General features: G+C 35.5%; 1 protein-coding gene across 1 annotated transcript in view; it reads right to left on the bottom strand.

The window, feature by feature from the left end:
• Positions 1-693: 693 nt before the first annotated feature.
• Positions 694-17,910, bottom strand: part of LOC104405090 (sodium channel protein type 1 subunit alpha) — a gene marked incomplete at its 3' end in the record, with an annotated part of 20,696 nt that continues 3,479 nt past the window's right edge. Inside the window, exons 5-16 of the mRNA XM_010013691.1 lie at positions 13,777-13,840; positions 13,027-13,168; positions 12,672-12,878; positions 11,898-12,206; positions 10,807-11,187; positions 9,516-9,648; positions 8,529-8,767; positions 5,854-6,027; positions 4,877-5,266; positions 3,700-4,182; positions 2,156-2,273; positions 694-848 (exon numbers count right to left, since the gene is read on the bottom strand). Coding sequence (XP_010011993.1) covers positions 694-848; positions 2,156-2,273; positions 3,700-4,182; positions 4,877-5,266; positions 5,854-6,027; positions 8,529-8,767; positions 9,516-9,648; positions 10,807-11,187; positions 11,898-12,206; positions 12,672-12,878; positions 13,027-13,168; positions 13,777-13,840 — 2,795 coding nt within the window. The remainder of the gene's footprint in view (positions 849-2,155; positions 2,274-3,699; positions 4,183-4,876; positions 5,267-5,853; positions 6,028-8,528; positions 8,768-9,515; positions 9,649-10,806; positions 11,188-11,897; positions 12,207-12,671; positions 12,879-13,026; positions 13,169-13,776; positions 13,841-17,910) is intronic.

The following is a 17,910-nucleotide window of genomic DNA, read 5'->3' as shown; positions in this document are numbered from 1 at the left end:
TGATATCTTTTTTTTTTCTTTCATTATTATAGCTTTATACTGTGGTTACTATGGTTCGCTTTTTTTTTTTTTTTATTCTGCCTTCACATAATTGTTAAACTTAAAGCAAATTAATGTTTGTACAGATATCCCTTTAGTCTACTTGAGTATGAGTTAGTAGAAGCTGAATTTGAAGCATAAATAATAAATACCTATTCTTAGAATGGAATAATTATAAACACACAATCTTAATCTTTCTTAGTGTTCTAGCACATAATATTTGTAAGCCAGCTCTGGCTCTTGCAAAGTATTGTGAGCTGTTTATGCCATTACAGTTACTTCCAAACTCTTTTTCTTTCATTAGTTACCGTACTTTTCCCTGAGTTCAATCAGTAACTAGGGAGCAAACTAAAAAAACAAAGTTAAACATATTCTCTTCTTCACATGTTGTCCTCTCCCTGCTTCAAGTGTATCACCGTCACTTTCAGCAACAGAGTCAAGGTCTCTCTAACCAGTTATGTCTATACTTTTTTCAACATATTGTTAAGAAACTTTTTTCTACCATTTTTCAAAGGCCTGACTAAAATTCAGCCCTGTGACTTGAAGACATGGAATTGTGTGTTCTTTCTGGTGAAGAAAAATAAGTTTAATCTTTGAAAAGCCAACTTTTAAGAAGTTTTCTGACAACATTATGACTGTTCATGTCTTACTTACCAGAGCTCCACTACTGAGGAGAATCATGAACACAATGAAGGTCTCAAACCAGTTGTGTTCGACAATCCTGAAGCAGGTTTTTCTAAGGTTCCACCATTGCTTTCCTCTCCCTTCTTCTATACTTACTTGACAGCACTTGAACCTTCGTACACAACCTTTACAACAGTGTATATATTGAGGGGAAAAAAGAAATAGATATTGTTGAATTGTATTAATTTTGGTTATGCATTCTGTTAATGATACGATGTTACCTTCCGAGAAGCTCTACTATTTAGTAAAAACCCAATAGATTTTCACCTAGATGACCTTCTTTTATTCTAAAGGGAAAAAAAAAAAATCCAAACCAAACCCCCCCCAGCACCCAAAATACTGAGAAAATTTGAATTTACAATTAAATGAACAAGTGAGAAGAAAGTATTTCTCCTTTATCAAGAACTAAATGCTTAGTACAGTGCACACAAAAAGGTAAAAATCCATGGAACATGAAGCCAAATTACATAATACCAAGTATGAGTGAAAATATACAATCTCATGCAAATGTATACTAGGTTTATGTTGTAAGATATGGGCGAGTGTTATTAAATTGTACTTTCTTTTTTGGGGGGTACTAAATTCAGACAATGTTGCATTTATTATATGAAAAAATCCAAATGTCTAAGTTCTGAGCTTTTCAGTACCAGCAAATTCTCTAATTTGTGCCCTTAATTTATTTAAGCTTTTATGATTTAGCTGTTGACTTGATTTTTGACGGTAACATTTATTTTCCAAATTCTAAATCTAACTTCTGCTTGTATCCTTACATCACTTTTTTATACCTATTCCTTTCCCCACCTCCTTCACATGCTTACATCCATAAGGTTTCTTGCAAGAAAATGCCTTTGTAAATAAAGTTTCTGACGAGATTGATGTTTCGTTTATTTTTGTAAAAGGGCCAATAGAAGGCATCATTAAAGATGAATGAGTCCACCAGTTGAGATTGTTCTTGCTCCAGGTGGCAAACAAAGGCTCTGCCTTCTCTTTTTGCTGAGTTGTAGGAGGTTCACTTAGCATTTTGCACAAGATCACCCAGGTGCATTTTTTATTTACCACTTAGCAGCTTTTTCAGTAATGCGTACTTTATAAACACTTTGATAGATATCTATGAAGAATGTTATATAGAGCAACTGTAATTAAACTCAGAAAGTGCAGTAGTTCATACTAAAATAAATCCTTCAGTAATAGATTTTTCTTATTTAAAAACAATGATAAACTTCTGGTAAAATATTTTCTTAACCATTTATCTGATATATAGTATAATTGTGGTACCATTATCTGTATAGTAAATTATGGTCTAAAAGTACTACTGCTGATAATCGTAGTTTAAACAGTAACAACTCAATACATAAATATTAATATTTAGTATAAACAGATAATTGTTATATATTTCATGAATAAGTATTATTAGCATTTTTGTTCCAAACACCTTCTGTGAAGCAGGCCTCTGGCTCCTGGGCTTCTTCAGGTTCAGCTTCTGGTTGCTCTTCTGCAGGAAGTCCAATATCAACTGTGCTGCCTTCAGAAGAACTAGATGAATTTAACTTCTGTTAAAAATAAAGAAGATTAAAAAAAAAACCCCAAAAAAATCACAAATGCACAGTAAATATTTTTTGGCAAATATTAGTTGTTTTCAGAATAAATAAATAATTTTGCCATGGTTTTGAATGGTTTAGTATTTAACATAAGTGAATTGCTGATAATCATATATGAAATTTGTACGATCCTTGGTTTTGCTTTTGCATTGTATGGATCCATTAAATAAAAAGTGCATCAGTGACAGATAAGGCTTTAAAAAAATATTCTTAAACTAGAAAATATGGATGATAATGCTAAGCCTGCAAAGATCTATGACCACAACTGGCCATATTAATATATTAATATATTTTGGCTAATATTTATCAGGGAAAGAAATATTAATGCTGCAGACATTATCCGGGAAATGGGAACAACACTGTCTCTGAAATAGGTTGCTACGGGAGAGGCTGTTTTTTACAGGTATCCTTTCTCGAGGGGGATCCAAAGATTGCACTTAGTTGGAGGTTTTGTCGAGAACACTAGAGGGCTTATGCACACTGAACTGACAGCAATACAGAATTCAGCTACCCTAAAATCGGGTGTCTTATGTACTGTTAACAGTACAAGAGAGGCAGGGGAAGATCAGCTATCTCACAAAGAAATTGGATTGCTACCAGAACGGAAACTAGCTAGTTTAAGGTTGAGGTTCCTCAAGTCAGAAAACTAATTTTGGTAAGTGTCTGGAAAGGTAATTTTCTGATTTGAATAAAATGTCAACAAACTAAGTTACTGAGGGTGTAGTTGTTTTGCAAATTATGTTATCAAATAAAGTTAAATTATTTTGTTAGAAGAGCCACAGACAAAATGTCGTATAAAGAAAGAGTTATAGGTTTGATATATTTTTTCTAAACAACCCACAGTTCTCAGAAAAGAGCTATCTACAGCCTACTTTGGCTACATATTTTCACAACTAAGTGAATTTGAAGTATGTGGAAGAGTCTATGGTTCAAACTTCTTTTTATAAGAATCTAGGCGTAGAAGAGCTGACAGTTCTAAAATCTAAAAGAATTCCAGTGTCTAAAGGGGTGGCAGAGAGATGTATGACACTCCTAGTGGGATCCTTGTTACAGGAGGCAAACAAAAGTTTCTGGTGGAATAAGACTGTAGCTAAGGCACTGTCCTGCTCTACCAGTTGTTACAACTACCATATGGACCATTAACAGTTCTTATGGATTACTTCTGTTTCCCATTGCCTGGCCTCTCCTCTTGGAGACTGTGATTTTAAACCCTTACTCACACTTTTGTTCATCAAGAATTAAACCCTCCTTTCTATACTCATTTATCTACAAAAGAAGTGTCAAAATAACATGCATGCATTGGGATATGAAAAAAAAAAAAAGAAAAAAAAGGAAAATTCTCAAAGATCAGAGAGAAATGCACAAAATATCTCAATACCTCTTTACTTTCCTCCAGGTCTGATTCACTGCTAAATTCCTCTGTGTTTAGATTTTCAAAGTCAGATTCACCCACAGCAATGGGCACTGTCACGGTGAGACTTGGGTTGTTTATGAATGACATGTAATCACTTTCGTCAATTATGTATTTTTCCACACTGCTACCTGTGCCTATGCCACTAGTTGTTCCATTCACATCTTTAATGTAGTCATGGTCCTTGCTTAGTTCCACAGTTGTGTGGTTAGAAATACAGCTATTTTTGTTGTTCAGATCTTCAAGTGGTTTGATTTCATCTAAAGCTTTTTGCTTTTTAACAAAAGCTTTTTGGATGAATTCGCGTGCTTTTCTTTTCACATAATCTACGCCCTTCTGCATTCTTGCTACAGCAATTTGGAGATTATTCATTTCATTGTCATCATCTGTCACGGCAAGGTTGTCTGCACTAAATGAGCTCAAAAGCAAGGCCAAAAACAGGTTCAGTACCTACAGAAAGAAAAAAAAAAAAAAAGGTTGTTCTAGACAATCCCAAGAAAAAATGATTATTTTATTAAAAATTGTGGTATTAGTGACATCAAAGACTGAAATCCCAGTAATTCACCATAACCAAAGAAAAACACCCTAAAAACTTTTTCTCTTCTTCGTAAAAATTTGAACTTTTAAAATTTTGCTTATGTCCTGTTCACTATTCCAAAATATTCCTACAACTGTCTAATATCTGTAAATGTGTCTTTAAATCACCATGTGCTAAATCTTATAATCTAAAAATGGAGATAACAGATTTACTATTCAGCATTATTAAAAAATTTAATTTATCCTATCACACAGCAGAAATTAGATTATTTAGGTGACTAATCATATGGGATAAATAATAAAAATTCCAGAGCAAATGGTTTATAAAGAGCCCATAAACTAAAAGCATTTGAAGCACAAAGTATTTACAAAGAGCCAAAAGACAAATTAAGACTGTAACTAAGTGCTCACTGTAATATTGTTAGGATTTTGGTATTGCAGAATACTTTGTTCTCAATCCAAAATAACTCTTAAGCTTAACTTTAAGCATCACTTGAAACCACCTGCTTAATTGCTTTGTTGAAGTAGAGCCAGAGCACTTAGTTTCCTTCAGAACTGAGCCCACGATATTGCTGAATAGTTTTTTGCTAATGCTTTGATTACATACCACTAGGTTTCCAATCACCATGACCATCATGAAGACAGTAAGGCACATGGCTTGGCCTGCAACCTGCATGCAGTCCCACATCGTTTCTATCCATTCTCCACACAGCACTCGGAATACAATCAGAGCACAGCACAAATGTCTCCCCCTCCAGATCAGGAAAGAGTGGAAAAAATCCTGCATGTGCCACCGTGGAAGCACACAGTCACTTGCGATTTTGCAAACACATTCCTTGTAGTTTTTCCCAAACAGCTGCATCCCAACCACAGCAAAAATGAACACAATGATGGCCAGCACCAGGGTCAGATTCCCCAGAGCCCCCACTGAGTTGCCAATAATCTTAATCAGCATATTTAGAGTTGGCCAAGACTTTGCCAGTTTGAAGACTCGCAACTGGAAAAAAACAAAAATATTGTTAGGACAATAAGCAAGAAAGATATGAAGATATTTTAAAACTAATTTGTGGAAGGATATTACTGCAAAATATGCCCTAAGTATGACTGTTCAGAGGGTACCCTCTTGTCTAAAGCATTAAGGTTCAGTCAATGAAATTCTTTGAAGTTAGATATCCTCAAAGCATAGTTTTTACTGAAGACCAAAGAAGCTATCAGACATACTAGATGGAATTTAAAATCTAGGGTTTATCTGTTAAAATCACCTGTGCCAGTTTTCTACAGGTATCTGTTGGGCAAATCCTGTGATGCCAATCAGAGCACAATACACCTAGTGAGCCTGTGTCTGCACAGCAGGATGTTTAAACCATGTATATACAATACATTGGAAATAGGCCCAGTACACCCATTGCTATCTATTTGTCTGGATCTCTATCAATTGTTATGGATGACAGCAAAATACCACAAGTAATAAGAGCTTGCAGTAATGAAAGAGATATCATGATCAGTATCATGGCAAACATCAATCAAATATGTAAGGAAAAAAAAAGTCTGACTGAAAAATCAGTGCAATTGATGTATATTTACCAATCTGAATGATCGAAGAACTGAGAGTCCTTCCACGTCTGCAAGACCAAGCTCAACCAAGCTAAGGGTTACAATAAAACCATCAAAAATATTCCAGCCTTCCTGAAAATAATAGTAAGGATCCATTGCAATTATCTTGAGAAACATTTCTGCTGTGAAGATTCCAGTGAAGACCTGAATTCAAAATGCAGTTTGTTATTCATTATGAGATACAATATTACAGATTTAGCTGTTGCTTGTTTTTAATTCAAGCTACATATCTACAACATCTTATCCAAAACTGACACTTTAAAATAGTTCAGTGATTTATTATGCCCACCTTTCCTTAATAAGTGTTACAGAAACCAAGTATTTTTTTCAATTAATTAAATTTCATACTAAACAAATTACATAAATTTGTTTCATAACATTTATAATTCAATTTCAACCCTATTAGGATATGAACTTTCTTATGTATCGTACAAACAATATCCCAAATTTGATTTCACAACATAAACCAGAATGCTTCCCAAGAAATTAGCTGGTACAACATCTTTCTTGGTATGCTAATTACAGTATACAGCAGCACAAATGAGGCCAAATCTAAGAAGACTCCAGAGGGGCAGCTCCTTTGCTGGTATAACCTGCCATGATCCCATTTAGTTCAACAGAGATACAATTATTTATACCAGATGGGGATCAACTGAGATACAATGATGTATTGAAGGAAAACCAAGGAACTTCTACCTGGGTGTTATGAGTTAGTTCAGTGAAGTTGATTGGCTCAATATTTTTGATCTCAGGATGGAAAGAGCATTCAAGAATGCATTTTAAACATGATATTGCTGGTAATGGTTTCCCATCATGGAATGGTATGCTGAATAAAATAGGAATCATATTTAAGGGCCACCAAGGTAGAGACCCTGAGTAGCTTTGAGAGGTCTTAGGAGAATGTCTAGTAGGATAGGAATGTACTAAAGCCATTGCTAAAAACCTCTCAGAGCCATGGTCTGACAGAAATGCTTTCTTCTTTGGTTTTGATAACCCACTTTCAGGCAAGCTGAACAGAAAAAGGGACAGCAAAATAGAATAATCTGACTGGGATAATCAGGAGATGGACAAGAAGAGTCCAACTTCCTCTGCCTAGGAACACCAATGCTATGTAACCAGTATAATAATAAACCAGACTTTAAATATGTACTAGGTATAAACACTGGAGAGGGAAAGGTTACTATTTTTTAAGCTAAAAGATTTAGGTAGGAATGAATAAATACGATTTGGAAAACCGACTTAGGTTCCTAACGATCAGGGCAGTGAGGTTCTCAAGGAGCTTTAAAATGGAACCACTGGAGTAGACAAACCCTGAATGCCTCTATATTGCAGAAGGGGTTTATGTCTTAGGCTATGCTCCAGCTTAAGACTGGTAGACTATGATGCCAGGTTCTCTTGCACTGCCTTTGTAGTCAGATGTGTGCCAAGATTTATATGGCATTTTCTTGGTTGGAAAACAAACCTATGAAGTGCTACAATACAATTTTTTACATTTTACTACTAAATTCAGATTCAGAGCTATTTTAAGTATTTGAAAACCAGCTATGCATTTATCTATTATTTCTCCCTTTAAACCCTGTAGTTATTTACATGATCTGAGATATTTTTTTCCTTATTAGAAAACAAGGATTATCAAAAATCCTATTATAAGAAATCAATTCTTAAAATAAGAGACAAAGTAGGACTGCAGCTGTAGATACTTCTATGTGATCAAAGCTGTCAGTTCAAAAGCATCAGAGCTACAAAAATTAACTACCTCTTGAATTTTTTAGTAATTTATCTTTTTGAATTAGAAGGAAGAAAATATAGCTGACAACATGAGGAAAAGTTATCTTACTAATTATCTGATGACAAAAAATATAAAAAATATAAGAGGGAAAAGTGATGCAGGATATTATTCATAGTTTTACATGGAGTACAAAAAGAAAAAAAATCCACATAAAAAGTTCTAGAAATGCTCTGAAATGGCTCTTTTAACTATTAAACCTGTGCTTAGGAAACAGGGCAATAGAAGATGCATTCATAATTTAAAGATTTGTATTGATTAAAAACTAACACTACATTTATTTGCAAACTGTCTTTTCCATGGAACTAATGCAGTTGCTTTACTAGTTAGGCAAATCAACTTCTGTTTAAGATGGAATTTACTTAATGTAGCATTGGTATCACTTTTTAGGTTTTTAATTTGGCTTTGTAGGACACTGAAGTATATTGATTTTACAGTATCCTAAGTTACATGAGCCAGGGTTGACAGTGAAATTTCCAAAAATGTTCTGATAGGTTTGAATTGGATATTAGGAAAAATTTTTTTCACCAAAAGGGTGATCAGATATTGGAAGAGGCTTCCCAGGGAAGTGGTGGGATCACTGTCCCTGGAAGTCTTCAAAAAACATGTAGATGAGGCCTTTAGTGACATGGTTTAATGGTGAACTTGGCAATCCTGGGGTAATGGTTGGACGTGAGGATCTTAAAGGACTTTTCCAACCTAGCTGATTCTGTGATCCTATGGTTCCTATCTTGAGGCCAATAAATGTCCAATAAATCTACTTTCTAAAGAGTGGAAAAAAGAAAGCTGTTAAAACTCCATTCAGTTCTTTCAAAAATATTTTCTTCAAATCATGAATATAAAACCCCAACAGACTTACCAGATTTCCAACTGAAAGTACATTATTGAATTCTTCGGTCATCGGATAATGTTCCATAGCCATAAAGAGTGTATTTAAAACAATGCAAATCGTAATAGCCAGGTCAACAAATGGGTCCATTACAACTAAGTTGACAATATGTTTTACTTTTAACCAATGTGGACTGCAGTCCCAGATCAAAAAAATATTTGCAAATTTATACCAACATGGTGGGCATTTCTGTCTTGATTCTTCAAGTTCTGTGGGAAAAGAAAGTTCACACAGGTAACTATGTGATTGCTCTACCATTCCTCAGTCCTACATGAATTGTACCAATCAAATTGTCAATCTGTACCGGTACTGATTAACCTCCTTTTTACAGGGTCTTTGTAGAAAGTCTGTATTCCAATCATTATGTTGATCAGTATCAATTTATGCATCAATTTGTATTATGTATTTAATTGTTCCTTGATTACACTTCACCATATTCCTCTCACTGTTCTATCATGTAAGTGTTTTTATTTTAAATTTGTGGTGTTTAGGTAGAAATTTTCAATACAATTTTCTTCCATTGTTCAAGAAAAAACCACGCATGTTTAGCAACAGGAATAGTACTTCTTTAAAGAGTAACTGAATAGATATAACTGCTAAAAATACATATATATTTTAACAATGGTTGTATATCTTTGAAAAATGTTCAGTGGTCTTTTTGTGTCCAACAATACAATTACATAGGCATCTACTCAGTTATGACCATCAAACATAACTCTGTAGTCCTGATGACCACATGAGATAGATGGTGGCAAAACAATGAGATGGAAATGCTTACTTATGTACAAATATACCTTAATGAATAAAGAGCTCTGAGTATGCCAATAAATGTGTGTCAGTTTGTGGGGTGGTGTCTGCTAAATAAGATATTTTATGTCAGTTTTAAAGTTTCAACTGAAATTTACAGAAATCCATTGGGAAAACAGGTATTAAATATTAAGCTTGCATAGCACACACCTTCCACAGTGTTTGTGAGGATGCTAGCAATACTCATGGCTCTCTCCCTTAAAGCTGGATCTTCCAGGTAATCCACAGAAACATGAAAAGAGCTTGATATTCTCTTTCTCACTTCTGTTTCTGTAGTGGTACCCTAAACAGGGAACAATAATATGTGAGACCATGTTGGAGAAACGAGATAAGCAAATGCTATATATAACCCTGTTATTAATGTCTTAGCTTGAATACGTGCTTCATGCACTTCATCTTTTATCATGTCGGACTTTTATTACTTTTTACTACCTCTGAAATAATTTTAAAGAGGTATGAGGCAAAGATTATCTACTGTTCAAGAGTGAGCAGGAGCTTATGTACTTAACTTCTGCATTTCTTTCCTTAAGCTATGAAAAATCATTTTAAAAAATTGCCAAAATATTGTATAATCTTTATTTTTTTTTTCAAACTAATGTTTTTTCTTGCTCCTGCTGACAGAATATGCTGGTTTGCAACATAATAGTCTTTTCTCCTAGGCAAACTGTAGCAAGTAAGAAAAGTCTGACTTCCTCATGCTTCCTCATGCTAGTATTCTTTTAGTAATGTGTGTAGACAACTTTAAGCAAGGATTTTTTCTGAGACATCTTCTCTTAACTTGTATTTGGTAAGAGAATGGCAGCATATGTTCACACAGACATTTGTATTTTTGGAAGTATGTATTGATATGTGATCTTCCAATGAACTATTTGTTGTCTTCACTAGAGAACTCCATCATCAATGGATGGAAAATATATAGGAATAAGAAACATATGATAATAAAGAATTGACAACTTCCTTACATTTTTAACTGGGATGATAATGAAGAATGATATCAAAATTAACTGATAATGCTAATTTTGATAAAGTGGCAATAGCAGCATCATATTGATTGCAGTTATCTGATTAAATTTTTATATGCTCTTTTCAATTGTATGGTAACTATGATTTCAAAGACCGTAGCCAGATGCACCTTTAGATTAGTGAAAGTAAAGCGTAGCACAGTAATACAGTAAATCTTACTGGTTTTGTGAATGTGTAAGTTAGTATTTTATTATTTGGAAACTGCAAATTGCATTTGTTTGAGAATATTTGTAATTAAGCAAATGCTTAGGTTGCCAACCTATCTTATTTGTTTTATTTATTAAAGATTTTACAAGATGCAGGAGCATTCACAGCTTGACCAACCAGGAAGCATTGCCAAGGGTTCCATTCTGTAGAAAACACTGGCTGGTGCAGTAAGAAAAGGCCACGATGCCTAAGCTATTTAAAACTTTCTTACATTGTCATCAGTAGCTGGTTTATCTATTATCACCTCTGGCAGAAGCTGTCCAACAGGCGATGTAGGAACAGATGGTCCACCAACCAGGGAAACCACCCCGTTGCAATCCACAGTGCTGTGCATCTTCCCATTCACTGGAAACACTGCCAGCATCCTGGATGACCTACTGGCCTGACTAATGTTACTGTTGCGCCGTTCACCATGTCTGCGTGGTACAAACAGAGAATCTCTTCTGCTATCATTGTCTTCAAAAGTGCTGTGCTCATCATCAGCAAAGTCATTTTCAGATCCTATATCCTTTGCTCTGCCTCTGAAGCTGAAAAGACTTGTTCTGCTGTTGCGCCTTGGAGAAAACAGGGAGCCTCGAATGCTCAGCAAAGACTGCAAGCAAACAAAATTTGTTATTATTATGTGAAACCTTCATAATTAGCATTGTTTTTAGTATAGAATAGGGGTTTGGGTTTTTTTTAGAAAAGCTAAATGCTGCTGTGAGATTTCTGTATGTATTTCATTACATATATATATATTGCAGATAGAAATACCACTGTTCATGGATTCTTAAGACAAAACCGATTTTGAGTACTGTTTTCTCCTAATGTTAATTGGAATTATTAAGTAAAGTAGTTGCACAATACCCATCATGAAATAAAGGGAATTTATACATGCACTCTCTTTCATGTATGCCGCTTCCTGGACATACTGCACCAACCTCCAAGCGTCATTGAAAGAGGAGGAAAATCTGAAGCCATCATAGTGGGAATATACTGTTAACATTTTAGTAAGTCTAGATAATACATATCTACTCTAAAAAAATCCACAGGAGCAATCAGAGAATATTTTAATATGACTTTTAAACAGTAATAGAGATACGAGGTACATTTAATTCTCTGTGGTTTTTTACAAGACAATCTAGTACCTACAACACTTTACCTCAAGCATTAGCAACAATAATAAAGTTTAATGAAAATCTTAGGGTTTCTTTTCTTTAGGCACTAGGATGATATTACAGTACCAGGAAGACTTAAGTAGTTTTGTAACAGTCTGTGATGCTTTAAATGAATGCTTCTATTAGAAATAACTATATGCAATACCTGATGTGGAGAAGAATACTTCTTTTCATATGTCAGTCTATTGCCTTCAATGGATAATCGGAAACCTTTCCGTCTGATGCTGTCTTCTGATTCAGACTTGTGAAATTCATCTTCATCTTTTTCCTCTCCTCCTGACTGTTCTTTCTGTTTTCTTTTTTTCCTTCTATTTCTCCGCTCTTTTGCACTCTTTGAGCTCAATTTTGATGCTGCTGAGGAGCTTTCTGAGACCCCTCCTGCTTCTCCCCCAGCGCTGGGCTCCCTGGACTCCGCGGATGCTGTTACTGTTGCTGCCGCCGCCACCGCTGCTGCCTGCCACGTTGCAGAATGAATTCGTGTCACTAAGCAAACCATGACATAATGTTTTTTTTAAATTTACTTATCAGAATTTCTGGATCTCAACATTTTCCATAGGACATCCTCTCCCTATGTTTTTCTAATTTTTATTACTCAGTTGACTCAAGATATGTATTGGTCACAGCCTTCTTCCATCTTTCATGGGCAGTTTTTAAACGCAGAAAACTAACAGACTCAATGACACTAGACCAAGAAAAACATAATGAATAATGTATACCTCGTTTTGAATGTTCCTTCTTGATTATAGCCAGATAGCTCACAGTACAGCACCTTTAGTGCGGAATAGAATATCTATGAGTTACCTCTGTTATTGAAAGCCTGTCAAGGTATTTTATAACTTCAAATTCAAAAAGAAGAGGGTGAATACCTCTAGTAAAGTTACTTCCATATACTTCTGCATTACTACGCCATAAATTATACCTGAGCTGCTTCTTGTTGTTTCTTCAATTGTTCTAGCATCTGTTGAAATTCTGCCTCTTTCTGTTCTGCTTCTTCCATGGTTGCTTGATTCTGTTCTTCATAGGCCATGGCGACCACAGCCAGGATCAAGTTGATCAGATAGAAAGACCCCAGAAAAATCACCAGAACAAAAAATATCATGTATGTTTTCCCAGCAGCACGTAGTGTCTGGAAATAAGAATACATTTATAAGCAAGAATAGGTTAACAAAAGTTTTGGTTTTCCTATTGTTAAGATAATATAAGAAAATTGATGTTAGGCTTCTTGCATTATTGGTACAAACATATTTAGCTTCATTACATTAAAAAATTCTCACCAATTGATAAAGGTTTTCCCAGAAGTCTTGAGTCATCAAGCGAAATAGTGACAAGAATGCCCAGCTGAAAGTGTCAAAACTTGTGTACCCATAATTGGGGTTTCTACCAGCTTTCACACATGTATATCCTTCTGGGCACTGCCTATAAAGACAAGCCAGTTGTTAACATATATAGTGACTTTAATATTTATTTTTAATATTTAATATCACCTGGAATGTCCAGGAGAAGATTAGGATTAAAAAGAGGGTTTTTTTCTGTAGAAATAATAAGTCATGATTTTAATAGAAAACTATTTTAAAGGACACTAGAAAAATTATGTAGGAATGGCACATAAAAATCAGTATCAGAAGTTTAGTCTAAGCTTCTAAAACATAATATTCCAAATAATTTTTTAATCATTCATCTTGTAACATTAATGTCAACATCACTGTTTTCTACTGTCTGAGCCTGTTAGTACTCATGTGTGCAGCTGGAACTGCAAAATAACATGTGTTTTCCAGCAGCTGTGTCTGTTACTTCTCATCCAGCTACACTAATACCAAATTACCGATTCATTCATGCAAACACTGAGTTCATATAACCAATCCACTAAGCTCTGACCAGAAGCCCAAATCCTCAGTGCAGCACAAAATCCTAGCATTTCTTACATGAAAGAAAGTGAACGCTCAAAATATAGCTCCCTTCTCCAACTGTTCATGAAAGCACCTAATTTGTACACAGTGCGATAATATGACAAAATTTGGTCTTACCCAGCATCAGAACTATTTCCACAAAGCAGAGCATCATTTTGCCCTTCCAGAAAATAAAAATGACCTGTTTAGAAAAGAATTAGAAAAAAATTGTAAAATTCTGAATATGAAATTTTTCCTACAGCTCTATGAAATAAATAGTCCTGCTCTAAAAGTGTTGAGGTGAATACAGATGCAACTTTATCAAGCAGTATTATTTTTTTAGCAGGACCACATCTTTAGAGTAAATGGCAGTATGCATTGCAGTAAGTACTGTCACTCACAGCACTTACTGTCAAAATGCCAAACTGTACTGAAAATCCTGTCAAATGCTGCTGGATGTAGATTAAATGTACAATTCTCCCTTCAGTCTGATTGCTGAACTAAATAACACTTTGGGAAATTGTACTGTACAGTTTTTTATTGTCATAATTAAATTGTATATGAAAAAACCATACAGATACTTTATTTCAAACTTTCTGATCACTGTTGACAAGGATTCCAGTCTGTCAGCTAAAATCGTTAGTACCCTGGCCAGCTGCATCTCTCCATCCCATCATCAAAATTCGCCATTTGGAAAAATTAGGTTTTAAACTGTATGTAAACCTTGTTCAGACACTCTGCGAAGGGCTCAGTTTCAGTGTCTAACAATACATCTGTGTCTTGCAGGGTGCAATCTTCTGTACTGTGCAATGTGCACAACCCTATGTGTGGCCACTGTCATTTCAGGCTAGTATGCATTGCAGATATGCACTGTGCTGAAACACAAGCTGCAAGTAGTAAAGTTAGCTGACATGATGCTGACCACAGCTGACCCTTATGAAGCAAATCTTATTCTGTATTATGTCAGCTAATCATGATTAAAACATAGTGGAACATAACAGCTGGTTAGGAAGAATGCAAACCTAACTTGATGTAGTTTACATTGAGCAGTCAGTTGTAATCAGTACTGCATCAGCTGAGCTATACCACTGCAACAGGGTCTTATTCAAGTTCTGTGGTTCAGAGATGTTCCTTGCAAGCATTCTGTACTTGCCAGCTTCACAGGAAAGAGTGGCCACCCAGGCTTTCTCTGAGTGCACTGGTGCTCAAAACGTTATCATGATGAGAAAATTTTTATAACACCACAAACTGAGCAGTATAAGCACGTGTCTCTAGCTAGATGCAAGCCTCTGAATTGTATTTTACCAAAGTAATGTGAAAAGTCCCTCACTACATCAATGGTATATATTTACTCCCCACCATATGACTGGGAAAAAGGAAAAGGTCCCAGGTAGATGAACACTTTACAACAAGGGAATTTACAGTTGCTTGGGTAAACATAGGGTAATGACTGAGAAGAATGGCTACAAAATAGGTTGTGAGATACTATTTCCCAGAAAAAAAAATGTTTATGGCAGGCTTGCCAAGACAAACTTATCTAGCACTGAATTTATCAGATTCACTGTCTTGGAAAATGAAGGAAAAAAAAAATGTGTTGACTGACTGATGCCAGGAGTGTTTACGTAAGTCTCTCTAAACAGTATTTCCAAAAATGAGCTCAGTGGCAAAATTAGGCCTTACATGCCTTTTTTGCATAGTGTACACAACTACTGGCATAAAACCTCATAATTCCTACAAAACACAGTGCCATCACATTGCTCTGAGCTCCATGTAAGTCCCTTCTTATTGCCCTGTGATACAGGTATTTTAAGATCCATTTCTGTATCTCGTCTGCCCACCTGAAAAAAGAGAGCAGGAAGCTATGAGAAGGTAATTTTTCTGTTTGAAACTGATGGTAAGCAAGGAAAACCTTATCAACTTCATAACAAGACTCATAATTTCATTATAAATTTCATAATACATATGAAATCCTGTGTAAATACACCAGAGGTTCAAGTAGCCATTCAATAAAGTACTTTCTGTAAATAATTCAATTAGGTTTTTTTTAGGGGACTTCAGGATGTCTTTAAATTAAAAGAAATCAGAGCTTGAATGTATAGATTCTTTGTTAATAGCCAGGAAATGTAGTAATTAAATTTGACCTTGAAGTCTAAGCCTTCATTAAGAGACTTTGCTGTACACTGTGGCATGGGATCTCCATGAATTCACATGTTCAAGTAGAAAGATTGCATGGTGATTTAAGAAATTCAGTGGGAATCCATCATAGTCGTTGTTCAGCTATGTGATCACACTTAGAAGCTGTCTTACTCTATTTAAAATTTGCCTGGCTTTAACTTGTAGCTATTGAACCTGTTATATCTTTTCCTGCTAGATCAAAGATATGTCTATGATGAAATTTCTGTTCCCCATGAGGTCTTTCTCAACTGTGATCAAGTCGCCCTTTAAACCTTCCCTTTGATATGATAAGTAGGTTGAGCTCCTGGTCTATCTTGATATAAAGCATGTTTTCCAACCCTTTAATCATTCTGTTCTGTTCTGCACATCCTCCATTTTTTCAACATTCTATCTAAATTGAATTTTATATACTATTCCAGTAGCAACCACAGTAGTGCTAAATACAGAAGTAATAATGCCTTCCTGGTCAATAATTTATTTATGCGAACAGGATACTATTTAGCTTTTTTGGCTGCAGAATTTTAGTCTTAATTTGTCAGAGTCCTGGCTGCTCCACAGTGCCTTAGGTGCCTTAGCCGCTCTATTGCTAAGGGCTTTCCAACTGCATTTCTATATCCTGCTTCTCAGTTGCAGCTCTGCAACCTTTCATGTAAGCTGCTGTTGCAGTGTTTCCCAGACCCTCTATGGCACTATTTTTCTTTTGCTTTCATGCTTTTTTTCATGTTGCTTTTATTCTAATGACATTACACCTACAAACACATCATTGTTGCAGCAGGTACTCATAGGAAGCAATTTTCTCTAGCATGAGACTCACACCTCTTTTTTTCCCTACTACTTTTTTGTAGCTTTTGGCTTATATTAGGTGACCTAATAACATGGATGTATGAGCTTAAAAAACAACCAGCCATGCAGCACCCAACCTGATCAAAGTGCATTCCAATTAATGCTAATAGCACTGTAAGCAGGAACAACCTGCGGGGAGTTTAAGGAGATGCTAATGAAAAACACATGGTTGCTATGGGAAAAGTATTACAGAGTGACCACTGCTGCACTGGAAAGGTTGCTCAGGGGAGGAGACACACCTGGGGACCCCACCACTTCTCTTCACAGTTAGCCAATGTGGTCAGTTTTCCTTTTCCCCTTCCCCTTCCCTTTTCTTTCTCCCTTTCCCTTTTAGCTCCTGGTTTTCTACAAAAGTAACTTTCATTGTTAGAGATGATATATGCCATCTGCTACACCCTTTATGCATGTGAACCTGTCTCAACATGAATTGTGCAGCATTGATTTTTAGGGTAAGGAGTATAGGCTTGCAACCTCACACTTAACTGCACTGAAATACATTTCTTTATCTGTTCTCAGTTTACCAGGCGGCTCTGTATCAGCAAAACTCATTGGAAGGTTATACTTTGGAGAATTATCAAAATGGAAAAATGCATCAAAACATCTTCTGAAGAGGTTTGTCTGAGATTGCTGCTGTTCAAGGTTTTAACTATTCCAGATGATAATCTAGATGGGTTTTTCAAATTTGCAAATGATACTGATCTGATAAGGATGGTGGTAAGTTTGTGAGGAACCAATTACAAAGACCCAGGATGGTTGAAAAAATGGTTTGAAAACATAGGATGCTGTTCAGGCTGGAACAATGAACTGTGTAAATACAAACTGAGAAAATCCGTAAAAGATTCAGGAGCAGGTAGACCACAAGCTGTACAGGATTTAATGATGTCTACAATTGTAAACAATGGCAAGCCCCAGCCTAGGATATAAAACCCAGAAGTATAAGTTACTATGCTACCACATAATCCTTCTTCTCTGCTTAGTATGCCTCATGTGAAGGAGAAATATTTAGATGTGAGTACTGCACTTTAAGAAGGGTATTTACAAACAAGAAAGGATCCAGATAAGAGATCAAGATCTAGAAAATAAATCATAGGACACAAAGGTTAATGATGTGGGCTGCTTAGCATGCAAAAAGAAGACTGAAAGAGGAGAGAACAGGGCATGTCAACATGAGAATAGTAGTTAAATATCTCAGAGAGAGTAAGTCATGGTAGGGAACAAATTTGTTTTGATGCCTGTGGTGAAGTTAATAAGAAC

This window comes from Nestor notabilis, unplaced genomic scaffold (assembly GCF_000696875.1).
Source record: "Nestor notabilis isolate BGI_N333 unplaced genomic scaffold, ASM69687v1 scaffold5224, whole genome shotgun sequence".
Classification (NCBI taxonomy): Eukaryota; Metazoa; Chordata; class Aves; order Psittaciformes; family Psittacidae; genus Nestor; species Nestor notabilis.
The sequence above is the reverse complement of the archived record's forward strand: the minus strand, read 5'-3'. Positions and strand labels throughout refer to the sequence as shown.